We start from the raw sequence: 21,582 nt of genomic DNA, 5'->3' as shown, positions 1-21,582 counted from the left end.
CGCTCGGGAAAGCTAAAGCGTGGCAGGGGCCGGCCGGGGAAGCGGAGGAGGCGGGTCTCCATAGAAACCTCCACCTGTTTCCGGCCGGGCTGCGAGAGATCAGGGGCTGCCGCGGGGGCCAATCTCGGCCGTTCGCCGTTCCCAGCGGTCCCTGCGGCGGCGGCGGGTGTCGTACACAATCATCATGGCGGCGGCCGGGGCCCCGGATGGTGAGTGCGGCAGGGGCGACGGACGCGCGGCTGGGGCCGCGGCTGCGGGCGCCCGGGGGTGGGGGGGGGGTGCGGCCTGGTCCGGGAGGGAGGAGCGAGGCTTGGGGGTTCGGCGGCGTCTGGGTCGAGTCCTGCAGGCCCAGCTCGCGGCGAGCGCCCACCCCCTACCCCACTTGCAGGCCTGGAGGAAGCTGGCATGGACACGGAGGCCGAGGCGGCAGCGGCCGAGGCGCCCGCGCGGCCCCTCCGCTGCGTGGAGGCCGAAGCCGCGGCGGCCGAGGACACCTGCGCCGCGCGCGGCAGCCTGCAGCCGGCCCCGGCCCAGCCCCCCGGGGACCCCGCGGCGCGGGCCTCGGTGAGCAACGGGGAGGACGCAGGCGGCGGCGCAGGCAGGGATCTGGTGGACCTCAGGATCATCTGGAACAAGACCAAGCACGACGTGAAGTTCCCCCTGGACAGCACGGGTTTCGAGCTCAAGGAGAAGATCCACTCGATCACAGGTAATCCCCGCGACGCTGACGGCCGGCCGGGCGCCCGCTGGCCGTTGTCCTGGCGTCGGCTCCCTCGGTCCTCGTCGCAGCCCGCCGGAGTGCCTACTTGAGTGCCCATGACTATTGAGTTGGGGAAAATGAGACCCGGGAGTCTGGAGCTTTGAGGGACTGAGCCGGGATTCGAGCCCAGCTTCTAACTATTGTTGCCCTAACATCGCTAGTAAAAATCACCCAAGGCACTTGTCAAATTTACAGCGCTTACACCTTTTCCTGGATATTCTGATTTAATGGGTCTGGGAGGTAGCCAGGAATTTATTTTTAGCAAATATCTTAGGTTATTCTCCTAAGGGAAGTTTGGGAAACACTGCTATTAACTATCATGCTGATCCTTAATAGTTGCTCATATTTCTTAGTTATGTCTTGTGTATAGCGTTTTGCTACCTGAAATAATTTCTTTTTTTTAAGCTTTCTCCATGTAGTCTGTAAGCGCCATAGGAACAGGACCTTTCTCCTTACTGGCTTCTGTATCCTGATACCTGTGTAGTAGTCTCACTTAATATTTGAGTGATGAGATGATTGAGGAACAACTTGGAAAGAGTGATAGCTAATATTTGTTGGACAATTACTGAATTCCAGACACTGCGCTAAATGCTCTACACTTACTTTTTGATTTTTGAAACAAGTATGTACAGAAGGACCTACTCTCACCACTGTTATAAAGTAATAGAAATTGAGGCTCAGAGGTTGTGAATTGTCCAAGTTCAGAAAGCCCGTAGGTGGTGGAGCCATATTAACTTCCTCATCTGTTACCGAAGGTCCATACATTTTTCGTTCTTTTCTTTCACTGTCTGCCCTCTACCTTTTCCCAAGGTCTCCCGCCTGCCATGCAGAAAGTCATGTATAAGGGACTCGTCCCCGAGGATAAGACATTGAGAGAAATAAAAGTGACCAGTGGGGCCAAGATCATGGTGGTGGGCTCCACGATAAATGATGTTTTAGCAGTAAACACACCCAAAGATGCTGCACAGCAGGATGCAAAGGCCGAAGAGAACAAGAAGGAGCCTCTCTGCAGGCAGAAAGTGAGTCCGCTGTGTGTTTGCTGGTCCTGAGAAATTTGAGGCTTTGTCCTCTTGAGCCTTGGCTGGTTATATTCTCCCTAGAATAAGCTCCTTTTTGGACAGGGTCCATGATGGAAATTTATGGCAGCAGTTGGGTGCGGCAGAGTGGAGGTGACAACTACCTGAGATTTGCAACTTTGTCTCATCTGGCGGGTCAGTGTGTCTCAAGTCTACCTACTTTAGGATAAGGCCTTTGTAAAGGGAGGCTTCAGACCAGGTGTTGAAAGGAATTGGACATGGGTTTCTCTCTATTAGTGTCAGAGAAAAATGCTAGTACTAGGATTAATCCCCCATTTTGTAGTGCTTACATTTGTTTTTTGATTTGTGGCTTCCTCCAGTCAACAAGCCCAGTTCTGGACAGGCATGGAAATCAACGATTTTCAGAGGTTCCTGTAAAGCTGACCATTTCAGGAAGCCAAATGAGACTGAGAAGAAAGATAAACACACTGCTTTTTTGTCCTCCTGATTCATGAAATGGGGCCTGATTTTTCACACTGTCTATTGCTCGTTTTGTATGGAAGAGATCTGGTCTTGTCTTGTGCTCATCACAGCCGTTAGAATTCTTTTTGACGTAGGAAGAGTGAGACTATTTTACTGTAGGAGGAACAGGTTGGAAGAATCCTCACTTGCCTTTTCATCACCCAGCACATCCAATTGCTTGCTGAACAGCCTCCTGGCTGCTCTTGGCATCAACAGGAAAGCAGGTATTCTCACCTTCACCGGTGTAGTGAGTAGAGTACATCAACTCAAACCAACATCAGTTTTAGTGACTGTAGGGACTAGGATTTATGCTCAATAATGGGAGGATACAATTTCGTGGTATAGATCTATAATCCCTTCAGAAACCCAAAAGCGGTCTGAAAACCAGAAGTGTTTTTATAAGTTTGGCAGTAAAACCTGTCCAGCATTAGTGTGAATATTTATGTTTTGGTCTAGAAATATCAATGTGCCCCATACTGGCTAACTGCCAAAAAAAAATATATATATATATATGTTTTAACCTGTTTGGTGACAAGATGCTGCTCCAGACCCCATGGAGGATATTATGTAATATATTTTTTAACTATATTACTTTTATAAAACCTCTAAAACTCTATCCAAAACATTTGTTAATGGGGTTTTGGATAAGGGATTGTTAAACTATATCAACTCTAAAATATGTATTTGGACACTTTTCACCCCCAAATAGGGATCATAATGTCTTGTAACCAATTGGGATCATTTCCATCTTCCTGTCTTCATCTGCCACACGTTTGAAAGAGTCAAATATGAGCATGCCAGATGTGAGTGAGCATTCCCACTGGTCACACCCTTGGAGCATAATATGCTACTTAAATACAGGTTTTGAGTTACTAGTGGTAGCTTAACAAGCCTAGAACTGTTCTCCAGAGTGCAGGAAAAATTCTTCAAAAGGTGCTTGTAAGGTCTGCCCCAAATTATACTTCCAACACATGCTGCTTTGTTTCATTGATGCCAGTTATGTGGCGTAACAAGGCCTAATGAGAGGGATCCAGTCCCTTGGCTTTTTATCAGCTTCTTCAGGAACCTGGGGCTGTTGTATAGGGTGACCCTTTGCCAGCAGTCTGTCAGTGTTGAGTTTGTTCCTACCAGTGGGTTTCTGCCATGCCAATGAGGGTTTGAGCTGGCTCATGGCCACGTGGTGTTTAAATCTGATAAAAATTTTTCCCCCTATCCATTCACTGCCCGCTAGTTCCAGCTTTACCAAGCAATGGCTGTATCTGTAAAGCCACACATGGAGAGGAGACAAGACTCAGGCATTTGGGCCAGGCAGGAGAGCTGTTTTAGGGAGCCATGAAATTAGAATTCTTAAATGAGCTGCCTCAAAGTCTTCGGGGTAGGGGGCCAGGGTGGGATTAGAGGCTTCTTAATTTCAGGTTGTAGAGTAATCAGCATTTCTGTTTGGAAATATGTCTCTTCAAGCTTTCTGTTTAGCTGAGGTTGAGGGTAGGGCAGTGAGGAAGGCTTCTGCAATGGACCAGGTCTCCATTTGTTGAAGAAATGTCCCTTCTAGGCAGTTAGGCTGATAACCAGCATCTTGTAGTTTTCTTTCAGAGTTTAAGTTGACAGAAGTGACTGACATTTTCTACCTGCCATGAAAGCAGCACCCTTTGTGACTCTCTTTAGCTTGATGTTTGATTCTTTCAATGGTGTTTTTGTTGTTATTATTGTTGTTTTTTCTTTCTTTTTTGGGAGGGGTGAAGATGGGAGTAATATTTATTTGAATTAGCAATCTGGAAATCCTGTTTGCTCTAGAGCTTTGATCCAATAGTTGTATGTGGCTGATTAAACTTAAATTCCAGTCGCTAACACTGGCACTAACAATAAATAAATAAAACAAAACTTCAGTTCCTCAGTCATACTAGCCACATTTCAAGTGCTTGATAGCCACCAGTGGCTAGCAGCTAGCACAGATGTGGAACATTTCCAGGACTATGTCCCTGCTGTGTAGTGTCAAAGGACCCATAGTCTGTAGACATTAAAAACTTCTGAACCGAAGCATGAAGGCTTTCTTCCTCCTGTCTTTCAGAGAGATAGTAACATGACTAAAATGTAGGCAACTGTCTCATTTAATTATGTCTCCTGACTTATGTTATAGCAACACAGGAAAGTGTTGGATAAAGGAAAACCCGAAGATGTGATGCCATCTGTCAAGGGTGCCCAGGTGAGCCAGATTTCTTTGTGAGCATTCTGAAAATGAACCGGTCCCGCCTTCTGACTGCCTGAGACTCCCATAATCGTATCCTCCAATCCTGTCCCTTCTCTTTTTTCTATCCGTCTGTTCCTCTCTCTGTTACTGTGCTCTTTTGCCTCCAGGAGCGCCTGCCAACGGTACCCTTATCCGGCATGTACAATAAGTCTGGAGGAAAAGTGCGACTCACCTTTAAGCTGGAACAAGACCAGCTGTGGATTGGCACTAAAGGTGTGTTACTCCTGTCCTCTTCTCCTGGCTCCCTGCCTGCCTCTGGCACCTCACAGCTCTCCCTTGAGTGCTGCTCGGCTCCTCATTGCAAGACCTCTCTCTGTTCACTGTGCTTTGTGTGCTTCTGGCTTTTGAGTTTGCTTTTAGACGTTCATCTTTTGCTTGGACACTTCGCCCTCATTCTTTTCAGTCTGATCTCAGGGCCAACCCATCAAACTTTGATCTTCAGTCGCACACAAAGTCAGAGGTCCCAAACGTGTGGCCAGAGGGCCAGGTCTGGCCCACAGACAAGGGTTCTATGGGTTTACACATAATTTGTAAAGATCAGAAGATTTCACTTAATCTGCTTTTTTTGGCTTCTCTTGAAAAGAATCAGAAGATCTGGCCATTTGGGGCCTTCTTTCTCACATGGCATCTATTGGCTGAGCCCAGTCATAGTTTCCAGTGGGCCCTGCTGTAGTCCTTGTGATCCCATTTGTCTTATACATGGCTAGTATATTTCATTTATTTCACCTGCCTGGCCCGTATAGGTCAGAGTCTGACACCTTAGTGGGTGATGCTTTCCTGACTGCTGCCTAGGGACCTGCCCCTTCCTCCCTGCCTGGTTGCCGTCTGCCTGCCCCGCCCCCTGCCTGCCCCGCCCCCTGCCTGTGCATGGTATCTGGATCAGCCTTGCTGTTTGCTGGGAAGCGTCTCTGACTATCCTCCCTCTCCCTTCCCCAGATGGTTACAAAGTCTTGTCAGTTACACTTCAGAATTGTCCATGTCCCCTTCTTTGCCACTCTGTCATGCCACTTAAAGCTCCTAGCTTCTTTGAACTTCATCTGTTAAAAGCAGCATAACCTATTTCCCTGCCCCATCCACCTGTGTTTTCTTCTGTCCTGTCCATCTTCTGTACTGCTTTTGTCACTGGTTCCTATGCTCAAAAACCTTTGGCTCTTTGAGGCCAAGTTCAAATGCCTACACATAGTGTGCAGTATTCTCAGCAATGGGCCCAATTTAAAATTTTTGACCAAGCTTTTGATCTTGCCTGGTGGTTTCCTGTGTGTTTTGGCTGCGTCACTCACTGAACCTCCCAATGTGCTTTGCACAGCTCCATGTCTTTGCCCATGCTGTGCCTGGAATGCCTTCTTCCCATTCCCTGTTATTAATAAAATCTTCCAAGGCCCTACTTAAACGTCTTCTCCTAATGAAGCCTACCCTGATATCTCCCCGACCCTCCAAATGAATTGCTGCTGCTTCTGTTCATAGAGCGCCCCATTTATATCCCCAGAGCACTCATTACTTTCTGACTTGTCTGTCCCCGTTAGATTCCTGGAGGGAACCGAACATGCCTAATTCACCTGTTTCTGGCCAGCACTGTAGGTATTCAGTTTTCGAGGTAAATGCTAAAGAGAAGTATAGGGGGTCCCATCATCTGAGGTTAATTGGTTTCAGGGACAGGCCATTTAGCATGACTCCACTTAAAATAGGACCAAAGTTTTATGGAAAATAATCTGGGCAGGGTGGTGGGGAGTGAGATTTTTATCATCTGAAACACGAAAGTTAAGTTTCTTATTTTCAACCCTTTGCTGGTTCTTAAAATGAGCAAAGACCGAAATGCCGAAAATGCTTAGTTTTCTAACAATTTTATGAGAAATCGCAATATTCTTCATTTCACACTCGACTCTAACTGCATGGTCAAAACAAGATTTGCAGAATATTTAAGGGTTTCCCCAGTTTTTCCAAGAGTCTTTGAACCCTTTACTAGGTCATTCTCTTCTGCAGAGCTTGGCCCAGCACCACCTTGCCCTGCTCTGTCCACTTTGTAGGTGGTTTTGCTTAGTCCTCCATCACTACATTCACTTGCCAAAATGCAGAGACTTCCTGCCTCTCAGAAGACTTTACCTTTGCTTGTGGGCAGCCTAACTGAAGGCAGTTGCTAGGTTGATCTGAGAAGACACTGCCCACAGGGGGTCTGAAAGGGGACTGAGCCTGTGAGTGCTCGTTAGTTCCTCAGGGAATATTTTCATGTTACAAAGTTGTGTGGGAAACACATCATAACCACAGGACTGATAGAACGAGAACCTCCTGTACCATGTTGGAGGTTTTATTTTAGCTTGTTGGAGCAGCCACCTACCTTGATGTGTTGGGGCCCCTTGAGCAACTGAAAGCCTCCTTACTCGCCAGCCTTATTGAGGATTATGGCTGTCTTCTAGGGTTGATTCCGACCCAGTCCACTGTACCTCAGGAGTCCAGGGGGCAGGCACTCTTCCCACTTGCCCGGGAATCCTGTCACCGCAGTGTCATAAGGACTCGTAGGAGGACAGCTTGTTCTAGGAGTTGACTACTAGCCACTGGCTTCATCTTTCTGCTGGCAAGAAGCTGCTGTGGAATGACCATCCCAGCAGCTAGCTGGCCTCTCTTGATGGAGTGCTTTGCTGAGCAAGTGACCCTCCAGGGCTGCCACTCGGCTTCCGCTCTCCCTGTGCCAGCTTGCATAGGAGGAGGCAGTATTAGCAGCCTCAGGCACGACAGAGCGAGAAGAACAAGCTTCTTCGGGCAGGACATGTGAACAGGGGAAGCTGCCAGGACAATGCGGGTGCCCTGTTTGCAGGGGAGTTGAGTCTCTTATCTAGTTGATGGCCGTCACTCAGGAACGTGGGCCCAGGATTGTCCAATCTTTGGAGTTTTCAAGAGAAGCCAAAAATCTGTATTTTTTTTTTTTTTTGGCAGTTGGCCAATACAGGGATCCTAACCCTTGACCGTGGTGTTAAAACACTGCGCTCTAAACAACTGAGCTAACCGTCCAGCACCCCGAATCCGTATTTTTGTGTGAAATCTTGACACTTCAAGGTGGAAGCTGTTTTAAAATTTTTCATCTTAGAGAAAACTGCTGGTCAGGTCCTGCCTATGGGCTACTGTTTTAGAACCACTGAAAGTCAAAGCCTGAGTGAACATCTCAGGTCCCCTCTCCCTGACCCCCATTTTTCAGAGACCAAGGCCCACGGAATGGAAGTAAAATACCTTAAGTCACCAGTAGACCAGACCCTTGGTCTCTAAATTCCTAGTCCATTTTGTCAACTTACCTATTTTTAGATTCTACCTTTCCAGATTTTTCTTCCTGCAAACGCTGTAATCCAGAGGTTTTCCCCACTGAACTGTTTGCTCAGAACGTCCCCTGCACATGAGGTGTCTGTTGCTTCTGGGCGGTCACCTGCGGCTGTGCAGGTGCCCCGCACCTCCTGTCTTACACCTGGTCCTGCTGCACTTGGCTCACTCCTGCAGGCTCATCCCGCTCCAGGCATCCCCCTGCCTCCTCTTTCTCACCTGCCATCCTTAAACTTGCTGCAAAGTGTCCTCTGACTCCAGTGGTCAGTGGTATCTCAAGTGTTAATCACAGGAGGTTATAAATGTTTTAAGAGAATTTCATGAAGTATGTGGCTGTGGAGGGGTGGGGGACCAGGGGTGGGATTGGGAGGGCGTGGGAGCAGGATCTTGGTATGGAAGCTAGTGTTAAAGCCAAAGCCTTCTGCCCTCCTTGTGAGAGCCACAGGGGAATGCTGTTACCTCTCTCTTCTTGGGCCTTTTGTCTTTCCCGATCTCAGGCGACCAAGACCTTAGCCAATCCTGGGCTTGGGCACTAAGAGTACAAGGGAGGGCTGAGCCCGTGGCGCACTTGGGAGAGTGTGGCACTGGGAGCGCGGCGACGCTCCCACCGCAGGTTCGGATCCTATATAGGAATGGCCGGTGCACTCACTGGCTGAGTGCCGGTCACAAAAAAAAAGGCAAAAAAAAAACCAACAAAAAAAAAAACTAAGAGTACAAGGGAGTTTCTTGGATATTTATTAATCATCAGACTTTAAAAATAATACCAGGAAAGATACGTCTCTGCCCGTGGAGACCTTTACTTTGCCAAGTTCTGTTCCCCATTTGCTCCTGAGGAGTTCCCAGCTCCCAGGCAGGGCTGTAGGTGCACTGATCAGAAGATCCTGTTTCATTGTCCCTAGAGGGCATGGCGCCAGTCACTTGAGTTTAGCATAGATCCCACAGCCCCTAGCCCTGACCAGGGACTGCTGAGTCAGAGGAGTTAGAATCGGAGGGCCTTTGAATAATCACTGTAATCCCTCTCAACTTAGAGCGGACTGAGAAATTGCCCATGGGCTCCATTAAAAATGTGGTCAGTGAACCTATCGAAGGACACGAAGACTACCACATGATGGTAAGTAGCACTGGCTGGGTGTAGCCTCTCCTAGATTCCTGCTTCTGTTGCAGCTAGCAGGGAATGGATTTTTAACTGAGCTTCTTTAATTGAAGAGAAAATTTAGTCTTCAGAAGACACACTGTTTTAAGACCCTGTGTTTTCTTTATCTGCTTAGAGCTTGATCCATAACCCTATTCCTCATTCTGTTTATCTTGCAATCTCCCCACCCCTCTCCCGGCCCCATACACACCCTTCCATCAATTTAAAAGGGCCATGTTTTCTCCTGTCTCTTTTGCCCTCCCTCTTCTTTGTAATATTTTAGTTTTAGACCCAGAAAATAAATATAAAGAGGAGGAATGGCTTGTGGGTTTTGTCTTAAGTTTTGTCTTGCGTATACAAACAAAACCTCCCCCTCGCTGTGGTGTCTATGAGGATGCAGACAGCCTCCCATCCTCGATGGTCCTGCTCTTCCCAGGCTGTACCTGTCAAGTGGCTGAGGCCCCTTCAGGGAGGACAGAGTCTGTGGAGCCTCTGTTCTGCATAGAGTCTGCTTCACAGAGAGGAGGGTACTCTTTCTCAAGACATCATTTGGAGGTGTTCTGCAAGTCTGTACAGAACAAAGCAAAGAATTCAGGGATCTGAAAACATGAGCATCTTGGGCAAAGCTTCCATTTTCCTAGCACTGTTTGGTGGGGTCACTTTAAAAATGAAGTTTAGATATTTAAACTCTGCAGGTGCTATGACAGGGACCTGACCTGAGCAGCGGTGTTGTGAGAGCAGGGCCACCTGCCATTCTCCATCCTAGGAGGCAGGTTTGTCAGCGTCCAGCCAATAGTGGTGTGGTTACATTGCCCCGTCCCAGGGACAAGGAGCAGCTGGTGGTTTGACCTGTGGGCTCATGTTACAAAGTCCATGGCAAAGGATGTGTTGGAAGATCCCCTTACTATGGGAAATATCTAGAGATCCTCGGTGTCACCTATCCTGCACTGTAGGTGTCAGCCGGTGGTGCTGAAGCAAGGTCATGGCTGGATTGCAGTCCTGGGCTTCAGGGATCCTGGGGTTTTCACCACCTGGGACTAAAGACAGCATCACTGGGGCTGCTTTCAGGCTCACTGGCAGCCCTTCCTTTCCTAGTCTCTCTCTAGTCTTTTTTTCTTCTTTTTAAAAAATTTTTGTGGCTGGTGTGTAAGGGGTTCCAAACCTTGACCTTGGTGTTATAACACCGTGCAGTAAGCAAGTGAGCAACCAGCCAGCCCTCTCTGTAGTCTTTAAAACAAGGATTGCAGGCAGATTTATTTTGTCTGCTCAGTTATTTTATTTTTATTTGTTAGCAATTAAATTTTAATTCATTTAATTGTGCCCCTTCACCCGTTTTTGAAACATTTATGTTACCCATAGGGTTTGCAGCCCCAGTTTTTAAGCAGCCTTGTGATAGGGGTTACAGACAAGTTGAGTGGACCATTTTCCACATCTTTTAAGGAACTAGCATGGATGGGTTGTGACTCAGTATTTAACTTAAATGCTCATTCCTCCCTAGGGTTATTTCTGGCAAAGCGTAGTCCTGAAGTTAAGTAGCACCTTGACCTTTGTCTTAATGAAAGTATTTACTTCCCTCTTTTTGCAGATGTATTTTTTCTAGCTAATGTGTCATAGTTCACAATTAGAAAAGTGTGGCTGTGCTTTTTCATTTTTAGAGCAATATTTTTTTAAAAATTCAGAAAAAGAGAATACTATAACAAACCCATATATCCATCACCGAGAAATGACCATTGTAAATATTTTGTAACTTGCTCTAAATCTTTTTCCAAATAAAAAAATAAAATTTACCAACAGCGGTGATGTCCCATTGTCTTCCCCTCCCCCTGTGGCCATTGTTGTGCTGTGTTCTGTATGTCCTTCCATCCACCTATGTCTTTATTTACATTCATGTCCATGAACAAGATTGGGTATTGTTTTGTGTTTTTTCAGTTTCCCTAAATGGTATCATGGTATGTATTGTTCTGCAACTCGCCCTTTTTTTGGCTCGACATTATGGTCTGTCAGTATTAACTACAGATCCATGTGGATCCATTTCATACTTTCTTAAAGGTACTTCATTATTCATGTGAATAGGCCACATCACCTTTTAGCTATGCGTTCCCTTACTGGCGGATGTGCAGGTTGTTGCCAGGTTTTTATCATCTCAGACAGTGCTGCTTTGAACCTTCATGCCTGTTTTTTGTGCATGCGTGGCAGGTCTCCTAGGGCAGTGGTTCTCAACTGCTCTCAGGATCAGCAGTGTTGCATCACCTGGGAGCTCCTTAGAAGTTTCTCAGGCCCCACCCATAAGCGCCTCTAAGGGGTGGGGACTGCTGACCTGTGTTTCAACAAGCCCTCCGTGGTTCTGATGCTCAGATGGTCGCTCAAGTTTGAGAACCACTACTTTAAGTTTGGCTATGCTGCACTCTGCCTTTTTTTTTTTTCTGGCTTGTTGGGAGAATGCTCCCCGTGTGCACAGTTTTGTTCTGTTTTTCTTTCTGTTTTAGTCAGTTCACTTCCCAAGCCGTCTCCGTTTGTGTCGTTCTGCCTGCTTGGTCTCCCAACCTCTCAAGTTCCACTTGGTTTTCCTTTTTCCCTTCCAGGCGTTTCAGTTGGGCCCCACAGAAGCCTCTTACTACTGGGTGTACTGGGTTCCAACTCAATATGTGGATGCAATCAAAGACACTGTGCTGGGGAAATGGCAGTATTTTTGAAAGCACTTTCACCTCTGGCCCAGGAGACTGACCCAAAGTGAAGGACATTGCCGGGAGAGGCCTGCAGCATCCCTGGATTTCAGAGTTCTGGAACTTTGTTCAAAAAAAAAATCTATATTCAATCTAAGGCGATGTGGTGACTGAAGCCAGAGGTGATGTACTTTCACCATTAGCTTAATTTTAACTTAAAATCACCGGTTCCCTTTCTTGCAGTCAGCTTCATACCATTTTTAAAGTCATTACAGTGGAAATCAATAAATCTGAGTTCCGAACATGTTGTGTGGAATACTCTTAAGTGTGTTTGAGAGTAGATCTGCCAATTATGTTGAGAAAAGAATAATCAAAAGCTTTCTGCTGTTTTTTTTTTTAAGTGATTTCAGCTGAAATATTTTCATAAATCTTTGGTTGCAAACATTTGGACTGCATTGTGATGAGATGGGGTGTTTTTTTTTTTCCTTCTTCGTATAAAATTGTATGCAAAATGAGGGGGTTAGTAAGCCATATTTTTCTGTCCATTGATTCAGATTTAATTCTTTCCCTTTTTTATTTTCTTACTTCCTAGATTGGAGTTTTTGTTTTAAAAACCCAAAGGTGTCAGTTCCTCTTTTTGTACCTCATCAATGCCTCCTTGCTGGGCTCCCTCCCCCCGTGCTGCTGCTCCTTGTGAATGCACGGGGGAGGGGAGAGCTGTGGGGCTTCGTCAGGGAGCTCCCACACTGGCTGTGGTGTTCATTGAGCAGCAGAGTATCTCACAGTGACGCCTATCTAAACATCTTGCCCTTTGGGCCCCGATCTCCAGGGAGTTCCATTGCTGGTTTGAAGGTTGTCTGCAACCCTCACTGAACTTGGCTTTGAGGCCTGGCCTTGCACACATGTGCCTGGGCTGTGCTGCTCAAAAGCCCCAACTGCCAGGCAGACAAAGGCCTCTTCAAAAAGGAGCCAGGTAGAAGATAGTTTCTACAGCCATAAAGCTACAGATACACATATCTTCTTTCTTTGGAAGTTTTGAAGAAATTCTTAAGCAGTCCAATGATGATTTCAATTATGCTTCTCCATTTGGTCCTTCCACTCATGCATTAAGTTCAAGTGTCCTTTATCCCAGGTTCAGAGATGCTGCCTTTGTCAGTAAGAAGGCATCTGAGCTAGTATGTTGGCTGGTGTTATTTGAACAACAAAAATGGGATAAATTGCTTTCATGATTAGCTCACCCTCTTCTGGTTTTAGCCTTCATGTTCTTTGTACACGTGAGATTCTTTCGTCTCCTGGCTTGACTGACTCTGAAATGAGGGAAAGTCTCTTGGTGAGTGATACCCTCTGTGCTGTTTGCTGTCTCTGCTGCCATCTTCGCAGTTCTCCTCTCACTGGTTGTAGGCTCTTGTAAGGTTTGGTGAGAAATTTTCCAGACTTCACATTTTGGATTCTAGGCTGTTACCCTTCATTCTGTGAAATGTATTAGCATGTGTGCGCCTCAGATGACTATTCCTTGTGAGCCAGTGGATGATATTCTCCGCCCATTCCTTCTAAGCTGTAGTTCAGGAATCCAGCCCACACAGACAGTCTTTTGCTTTTCATGGTGTAGTCAATGCCAAGTTACACATCTGGGCAGGAAAATCTACTCTTTGCTTTTTGGGGGGCATTAGTGCATATGTGAAGTGCAGTATCCATGAAACTGCCTGTTTTTCGTCCCTTGAGAAAGGAGCGGTCCTTGCAGCTTTTCTGTCCTGGTGGTCTACAGTTCCTGGGAACAGGAGTGGTGCTCTGCTGCCCTTCCAAGCCTCCCTCTGCGGTTGACAGGTCTACAGAGGAAATTATCATGTAGCAAGTAGTGTCATCTCGGTTCATATACTGCTCCTTTGTTTGCCAGCATCCACATCCTCGATACTTGTCCTGACAGTGCCACACACCCACTTGGATCTCTCAAAGCAGGCGTCTCTGTTGCCAGACTGGCCTTGCTCGAAGTGCTGCTCTCCAAGGCCCCTTCCGCCAGCTCCCCACGACATGCCTTCCTCCCAGTGAGAGTGTATGTTCCATCGTCCCCTGCTCCCAAAGGGCCAACTGCTTCTCACTCAGGCTGGTGTCATTTCAAGAGGACCAAAGCCTGCGTGAGCCTTTTCATTTTAAGTAAAATGGTGCTTTTTTCCTTACTTGGAGATCCTATAAATAAATAATAATGTAAATGACACCTTTTTGTACGGAGCTGTTTGAGTATTGCTTTGCAGAGCTCACTAAATCCACTACAACAGTCTTGAGCTCTGGTTCCTGACCCTGTCTGCATGGAAGACCTTGCTGGAAGCTCTCAGGAGAGCAGAGGTAGATAGCACCGGAAGCCGCTGAGAAGTGTTTTAGATCTGTGTCTGGGTCACAGCAGTATTCACTGTTTTGTCACTCAGTCCCATGAGCAGTCTCTTCGTATATCTCACAGTTTGGAATATACTGACTAAGTGTGTGTAAACAAATTGAAATACTCTTGCTCTTAGGTGTCAGTGCAGTGTTTTATTTTTTTCCTAGGGATTATGCTGTCCAATTCCGTCACTGTCAGAGAGGACCGGGTTTTTTCCCTCACTGCAGACGGAGGGCATGCAGGTGAATGGAGGAGGAGCTGGTTCCTGGAGAGGGCCTTTAGCAGCACTCACCTGGAGGTGGAGGGAGGGTCTGGCCCCTGCGAGGGCTGGACATCTTTCAGCCTGCTGATGTGCTGCTTTATCTTGTAGAATTGGTACTGACGGTCCTCTGGCAGGTCTTCACTCACAGACATCATGCCTTTCTTTCCTCCCTGTGGCAGCTTGGCTGAATAGTGTAACAAGATAATCCCTGCTGAACCCAGTCCCCCTCAGCTCTGTTTCGGTCGGTCAGATCAGAGAACTTAGACTCAGGAGTTGCTGGAACTCTTCAGTATGAAGTGTTTTAATCCAGGATGGGCCTTCTGCAAGTAGCGTTAGCTCTTTTTAAATGAAGTTCAACTGAGCTAAGGATGCACTTTCTTCTAATCTTGTGGACACAGGAGGGACACCCAGGTGAGGCCCTCAGTAGGCTCTGTAGTTGCTGCTTTATCTTATGAGGGCCAAAGTGATTAACTTTGCCACATTGCCACATCTCAGAAGAGTTGCCATACTTCACCCAGAAGGGGCTTGTTTTCCTCTTACTCTTACTTTAACCATGTGCCTAGAGGAGCTGCTCTGGGCTCTTGCACTTGGCCCACCCTTTCTTTGCCAGGGGCGGGGAAGGGGATAGACTCAGCGTGCCAAGGGCCATGCAAGGGCAGGCTTGCTTTCCACACATCTGCTAAGGGAGACCACTTTCCCTTGCTCCCTGCCTCTCTTCCTGCCTCTGGTCTTGGAAAAGGATGGTACCTTTGTCTTAAAGCTTTGTGATAAAGTCATCTCCAGTTAGGATTGGCACCTGTTTCCTTCTTAGTAGGGTCTAGCAGCCTTTCTGAAGTTACAGGTGGTCAGGAGCTCCTGATGTGCAGAACATCTGGTAGATTTAACTGCCAGGTTGGGTGGTTCTACTGCTTTCTAAATTTCTAAGAACCTCTTTCTTTTTCTTTCTTAAAGAGTTCTGCAGAGTTACTTAACAATATGTGTGAGTACCTTGTTTCCTTGTGGTGTACACTTTGTTCTGGTTTCTGTTTTTTAAATCAAATGCCTGTTTGGGAGGAGATGAACATATTTAGTCTATTAGATTTGCGCTGCTGGATTTTTTTTAAAGTGTAACCTTGACTAGCTGTCTGTTTATCCTGTAAGATTAGTCTATCAATTAAAGTTTGATAATTAATTGCGTCTCTTTTTCCTTCCAATTCTTCATGCGCCTGATCCATACTGGGGATTGACCAACATTTGGAACTGGGCCCAAAGCCATCTTTCTGCCAGCTGTGGTCTTATTTATTTGGCTTTAAGTATATCCAAATTTATTGTCTACTGAAAACTGCTGGTAAAGGGATATGATTTGATTTACTCCATCGAAGTCAAAGTGACCAACCTGACAGTCAGCCATGCTCCTACTAGGGAAGTCCACCTTTGTCTCTTCTGGTCTCCCTGACCTTATGCCTCCTGATCAGGTGCCTCATGTAACCTCACCTTGCCATTTAGCCTTCAAGCACATGTTTAACAAAACACTGAGAATGGAGCAACAGCGATAGCCACAAGCTCCAAAGACCCAAGAGGAGTGAGGGAGAAAATCTATTACCAAAAATGGGACAAAAACAGAATCCTTGCTATGAAGAGTTTGTCAGACCTGGCTTTGACCCAGCAGCACTTGCATTACATCCTTTCTCCTCTTCCCCTTACTTTTTTTTTTTTTTTTTTTTTTTTTAAAGATGACCGGTAAGGGGATCTTAACCCTTGACTTGGTGTTGTCAGCACCACGCTCACCCAGTGAGCTAACCAGCCATCCCTATATGGGATCCGAACCTGTGGCCTTGGTGTTATCAGCACCACACTCTCCCGAGTGAGCCACGGGCCAGCCCCTCTATTCCCCTTACTTTGTAAATGTTTCTGAAGGTTCTGGTCTCACTTCCCCTTCCTGGCAAGGGGAAGGGGTCAGCTCCTTTTTCCATTTTCCCAGTACCTCAATCCTAAAGCAACGCTGCTAGATTCTTAAGGATCTGTTTATTTGGGAGAGGGATAGGGTGGGATTGTGCCATGTGCTGGACATTGGCTGATGCCCACCTAGAGAATCTTGTGTCTGCATAGAGAGAATTTCTGGATTTCACCCCAATTCTGAACGGTTATTTTAGGTACCTTTATAAGACGATTGTTTCTCCTCAGATGGAGAATGAGAACAAACCTTTCTGGGTATCTTACTGAGAAATATAGGAAAAACCAAAGTGTTTTTCCTGTTCTCTACTCAACAATTGACACACAATATGAGGGCACTTCAAAAAGTTCATAGAAAGATTCATATTATTATTTTTTTTAATGATATTTTTCCATGAACTTTTTGAAGTACGCTTGTACTTCTCTGGTCATCAAGAAATGTATGGGGATTTCTCCCCCCGAGCACTCAGTTCTGCAGCGGACACCAGATTGGTACCCTGTAATTCAGCTCAATTCTGACACTATCTCAGCCCACAGGTTGAGCACTCAGTCTGCCCCTAAGATTCCTCTCATGGCTAAAGTGGGGGTTAACGGGATGGATGTGGTGGTACAGAGCTAATGATACCAGTTGCGAGACCCAGATTGTGACCTGTGCTTCTGACCAACCAGCTGTAAATTACAGCCATTTCTTTTTTCTTTTTTTTTTTGGCAGCTGGCCAGTATGGGGATTCGAACCCTTAGATCTTGGTGTTATAACACCACACTCTAACCAACTGAGCTAACCAACCAGCCCTCAGCTGTACATGGGGGTTCCCACAACCCCCTCCTTAGGTTTGACTAATTTGCTAGAGCAGCTCAAGGAAACACTTATATTTACTGACTTATTGTAAAGGATATTATAAAGGACACAGATGAAGAGATGCACAGGGCGAGGAGTGGGGGAAGGGACACAGAGCTGTCTGCCCTCCCCAACTCACCACCCTCCATGGACCTCCCCAGGTTCCTCTACCTGAAAGCTCCCTTAACCCAGTCCTTTTGAGTTTTTATGGAAGTTTCATCATATAAGCAGGATTGAGTGAATCCTGGGCCATTGAAGACCAACTCAACCTTCAGCCCCTCTCACCTCCCTGGAGGTTGGGGACTGGGGCTAAAAGTCTCAACCCTCTAGTCCTGCCCTGGTCTTGCCTGTGACCAGTCCTCATCCTGAAGCTACGTAGGGGTTGCCAACCACCAGTCAAATTATTAGCACACAAAGGACACTCTTCCCACTCCGGAGATCTCAAGAACTGTGTGCTTGGGACAAAGACCAAATAATGTATTTCACAATATCACTCTTACCAGTACCTATTGGGAAGATGTCTGGTATTTTCTCCTCTGTAGGTAACAATCCTTTCTACAACAGAAAGCTCATAAACCAGACAGTCATTAGGGCAAGGGGCAACAACTTCTGCTCTTGACTGAGAGTTCTGCTTGGCCCAACTGTGCTGTAGGACGTCATGACGCTTCCTGCCCAGGCGACCTGTGCCAGCACCACATGGCTGCTTTCAGCCCCGAATTCCGTCGCCTCTGGCTTTACCTAGTTCATTGAGGCTGTTTTTGTTTTGAAGCTTTATTCGCCTCTCTTATTCTCGTGATAAAACTTTACTGTTCACCCTATTTTATAACTTCTAATTTTCAAGTTTCTATTTTTACCTTTCATTCTTATCTACTTTTAAATACTTTGCTGTTTTCTCTTTTTTGTTTTGAAATTTTTCAAACCTACAGGAAGTTGAAATATACTACAGTGAACATCCTTATACCTTTCACTTAGGTTTACCAATTGTTGAAATATTTACCACATTTTCTCTCTCTAGATACACATATACTTTATTTTGCTGTAACATTTGACAGATGCAGATATTGTGACACTTTACCTGTGGATACTTAATCATATATCTCCTGAAAATAAAGACATTGTTATATCTCACCTAAGAAAATTAATATCAATTCAGTAATATCATCTAACACAGAGAACAAAATATCTTTTAGAACTATTTTTTCCCAATCAATAATCCTTATGTTTTTAAATCCTTAGATAGTCTTGTATTTTTAAAATACCCTTTTAACTTTTCTATTGTTGCTAGTATTGGCTTTTCTCTCCCCCTATATATTTTTCATCTTACTTTTTATTTGTGACCTCTCATCTCTTTCTCATTATGAGTTCTGCGCTGTTTCATGTCATGGATTTCTCATGGCTTGGGAGCTGTGGTTCTGGAAGAGGCATGTCAGGGAACTGGCCCCAAAGGGCAGGGCCTTCTCATCCACTCATGTTCTGGCTCCCCTACCACATCCAAGTCTAAGATTTACAGACTGCCGGGGTTCACAACTCAGGACTGTTGTGGTTCTTGGTGACAAACCCAGTTTACATGATTTAGGCAAAGGAAGTTCCAGCTCATGTGACTGGAAAATCAAGTGTCAGACCTAGCTCAATGCAGGTGCCCAAGTCAGGGACACCTGACAATCTAACTCCTGGCTCTAATCTATTCTCTGTTGATTTAGAGTCTACCAGACTAACAATCCCATGAGAAAGAGATTTTTTTCCCCCCAAGAATTCTAGTAAAAGTACCAGGTAAGGCTTTTATTGGCTTGTCGCCCCTGCCCTCCACAAACACAAACATGATTATCATCAGAATTTAAGACATGCACTGGTTTTTTACTTCCATTCATCATGAGTCTGTGGCTTTCAGACAAATACTCCATACTATAGAGCAGCTTTGTCAGATCACCTAGCAGGCTTTAGGACCTCTGGGGTTCCAGCCTGGGGGTGAAGAATGGGCAGCTCTTCTGGGCGCTCAGTCCACAAGCGACTTACCCTAAATGCTTTGCATTCAAGTCTTGTAACATCAGCCCCTTCATTGAATCTTACCATGTGCCAGGTACTGTGCCAAATTATGTTATGTGCGTTACACTGTCAACACCACCACATCCATCCCGTTAACCCCCACTTTAGCCATTAGAGGAATCTTAGGCTCAGAGAAGTTATGTTACTTAGCCAGTATCACATGCCTGTCAGTAATTGAATCATGAACCCAGATTTGCCTGATGCTAAAATCTGATACTTGTTTGGTTGTTGAGAACTTGGGAAAGAATTCAGCTACTGTATTTTGCCTTCAATTTTAGTTGCTTTTGCTGTATGTCTTAAGAGTACTAACTTGTGACTGTGAGTTGTTTCTTTAAATTTTGATCCTTGGAATTTATTAGTTGCCTTTATTAACTTTATCAATAAAGATAATTTGTTAATTACATTTGTTTAATTGGCTTTATTAATTTTTGATTGGCTACCATTTAAAAAAACTAAAACAGATGTACTTGATAAATTTCAAGCGATAGGTAGGTCTCTCACTAAATTCTCCTAGCTTCTCAACCCCATCTCTGGCCAGTCCACGAGGAAAGTAGAATTCATGTTAGGCTTAAGCACAGAAGGGTCCATCCCAGAAGCAGAGGGTCAATCATTCCCACTTAAGTCACTTATTGGAGTGATGAGGGGGCTTGTCAATGGGAACTTAGCAGAAGGAGGGGACCGGGACTGGGGAAGCACCCGGCAATCACTCAGACTTCAAGCCCCGCGGCTCCAACCTGACATTTTCCTTGAGCTCTTGCTCATTATCTGTTGCCTGCTTGGGTGTCCCACAAACAACTCAAATTCAATATGTCCCAAATTGAAATTATATCTGATCCTCCTCTATTCCTTATTTTAGACAGCAACTCACTCAGTCCCAGTAGGCCACGCCATAAACTTGGGAGATAGTCAAGACTCATTTCCTCCTTCATCTCATCAAGTTCTGCCATTTTGTTGTATTTTGGTGGCTGGCCAGTAGGAGCATCCAAACTCTTTCTTGGCCTTGGTGTTATAAAACTGCTCTAACCAACTGAGCTAACCAGCCAGCCCAAGTTCTGCCATTTTTATTCCCAGAATCTCTTTTCAGTCAACCTCTCTTTATCCCAACCTCCAAATCTTCATGTTTCTCATGGGCTCTACCAGTAACGACCACGTTCATCTCCTTCAGTCCACCCTTTGTATAGCCACCAGCTGTTCATCTCAAATGCTACATCTGACTCTCTCCTCTTTAGCAAATCCTGTAGTGGCGCCTACTGCTGACAGGTTTTTTACCCACAGTGCAAGGTTCTCCGTTGTTGCCTGCCCAGCCACATCTTTTAACACAGGCAAGCCCACCCAACTAGTTCATGCTCAAATACCCCAAACTGAACAAGCTGACATCCCACCTCAGAGATTTGCACATACTGCTGCTCCTGCCCATGACCCATGTCTCTCTCCTACCGTTTCCACGTGGCTAACCCAGAAATTCTGCTCGGACTTCACTGCCCATTAGATCCTATCCCAACATAAGCTCCTCAGCTTCCACTGGTCTGCAGCCACAGTTTCCACGTACTTTTAATATTTCATTCTTCATTTATTACACATTTGTAATTTAGAAAATACCGATTAGCAAAAATAAACCGTATGTATCTTTACTATATCTTGGTAATGATCATTAACATTTTGGTGTGTTTTGGGCCAGCCCATGGCTCACTTGGGAGAGTGTGGTGCTGATAACACCAAGGCCACAGGTTCGGATCCCTATATAGGGATGGCTGGTTCGCTCACTTGGGAGAGCGTGGTGCTGACAACACCAAGTTAAGGGTTAAGATCCCCTTACCAGTCATCTTTAAAAAATAAAATAAAAAATTTTGGTGTGTTTTATAAAAATGGGATTGTGCTATTTACTTTCACTTAAAACACCAATCTTTCCATGTCATTATATAAAATAGTTTCTATTCAACCGATCCCATATTGTTGGAATTTTTATCTGTCATCAGTATACTTTGTTACACATATCATGTTGAATTTTCTCCCACCTTTTTTCCCCCAGATATATCAAATAGTAAATCTCTTCATGATTTCTCCCAACTTTTTTTTTTTTTTTTTTTAAAGATGACCGGTAAGGGGATCTTAACCCTTGACTTGGTGCTGTCAGCACCACACTCACCCAGTGAGCTAACCAGCCATCCCTATATGGGATCCCAACCCGTGGCCTTGGTGTAATCAGCACCGCACTCTCCCGAGTGAGCCACAGGCCGGCCCCCAACTTTTTATTTTCATAAATTTCAGACAGTTGGAAGAATAGTACTGGAAACATGCATAAATACATCACCCAGTCACCAGTTGTTAACATTTTGCTACTTTTTTTTTTGAACCATTTGAAAGTCAGCTGTAGATGTTTAGCTCCTAAATATTAACTATGTATCTCCTGAGAATGAGGTTATTCTAGCCATTGCATATAATATTACCATTATACCTAAGAAATTTAACATTCATTGACTTAACACCTATAT

At 45.5% G+C, this 21,582-nt stretch overlaps 1 protein-coding gene across 3 annotated transcripts; it reads left to right on the top strand.

Annotated features, from left to right (window-relative positions):
• Nucleotides 1-49: 49 nt before the first annotated feature.
• On the top strand, nt 50-15,448 carry UBFD1 (ubiquitin family domain containing 1). Of its 3 annotated transcripts, XM_063100196.1 has the most exons (8): nt 50-209; nt 389-709; nt 1,571-1,779; nt 4,436-4,501; nt 4,654-4,759; nt 6,070-6,140; nt 8,878-8,960; nt 11,564-11,652. In XM_063100196.1, exons 1-7 carry the CDS (start codon nt 185-187, stop codon nt 8,956-8,958), a joined length of 879 nt encoding a protein of 292 aa, XP_062956266.1. In that variant the 5' UTR covers nt 50-184; the 3' UTR covers nt 8,959-8,960; nt 11,564-11,652. The 3 variants fall into 3 exon arrangements, with proteins under 3 accessions (XP_062956266.1, XP_062956267.1, XP_062956265.1); XM_063100197.1 differs by lacking the exon at nt 11,564-11,652 and having other exon boundaries at nt 6,070-6,120; nt 8,878-8,927; XM_063100195.1 differs by lacking the exon at nt 6,070-6,140 and having other exon boundaries at nt 55-209; nt 11,564-15,448.
• Nucleotides 15,449-21,582: the final 6,134 nt, after the last annotated feature.

Source organism: Cynocephalus volans, chromosome 6, assembly GCF_027409185.1.
Source record: "Cynocephalus volans isolate mCynVol1 chromosome 6, mCynVol1.pri, whole genome shotgun sequence".
In the NCBI taxonomy this organism is placed as follows: Eukaryota; Metazoa; Chordata; class Mammalia; order Dermoptera; family Cynocephalidae; genus Cynocephalus; species Cynocephalus volans.
The sequence above is the reverse complement of the archived record's forward strand: the minus strand, read 5'-3'. Positions and strand labels throughout refer to the sequence as shown.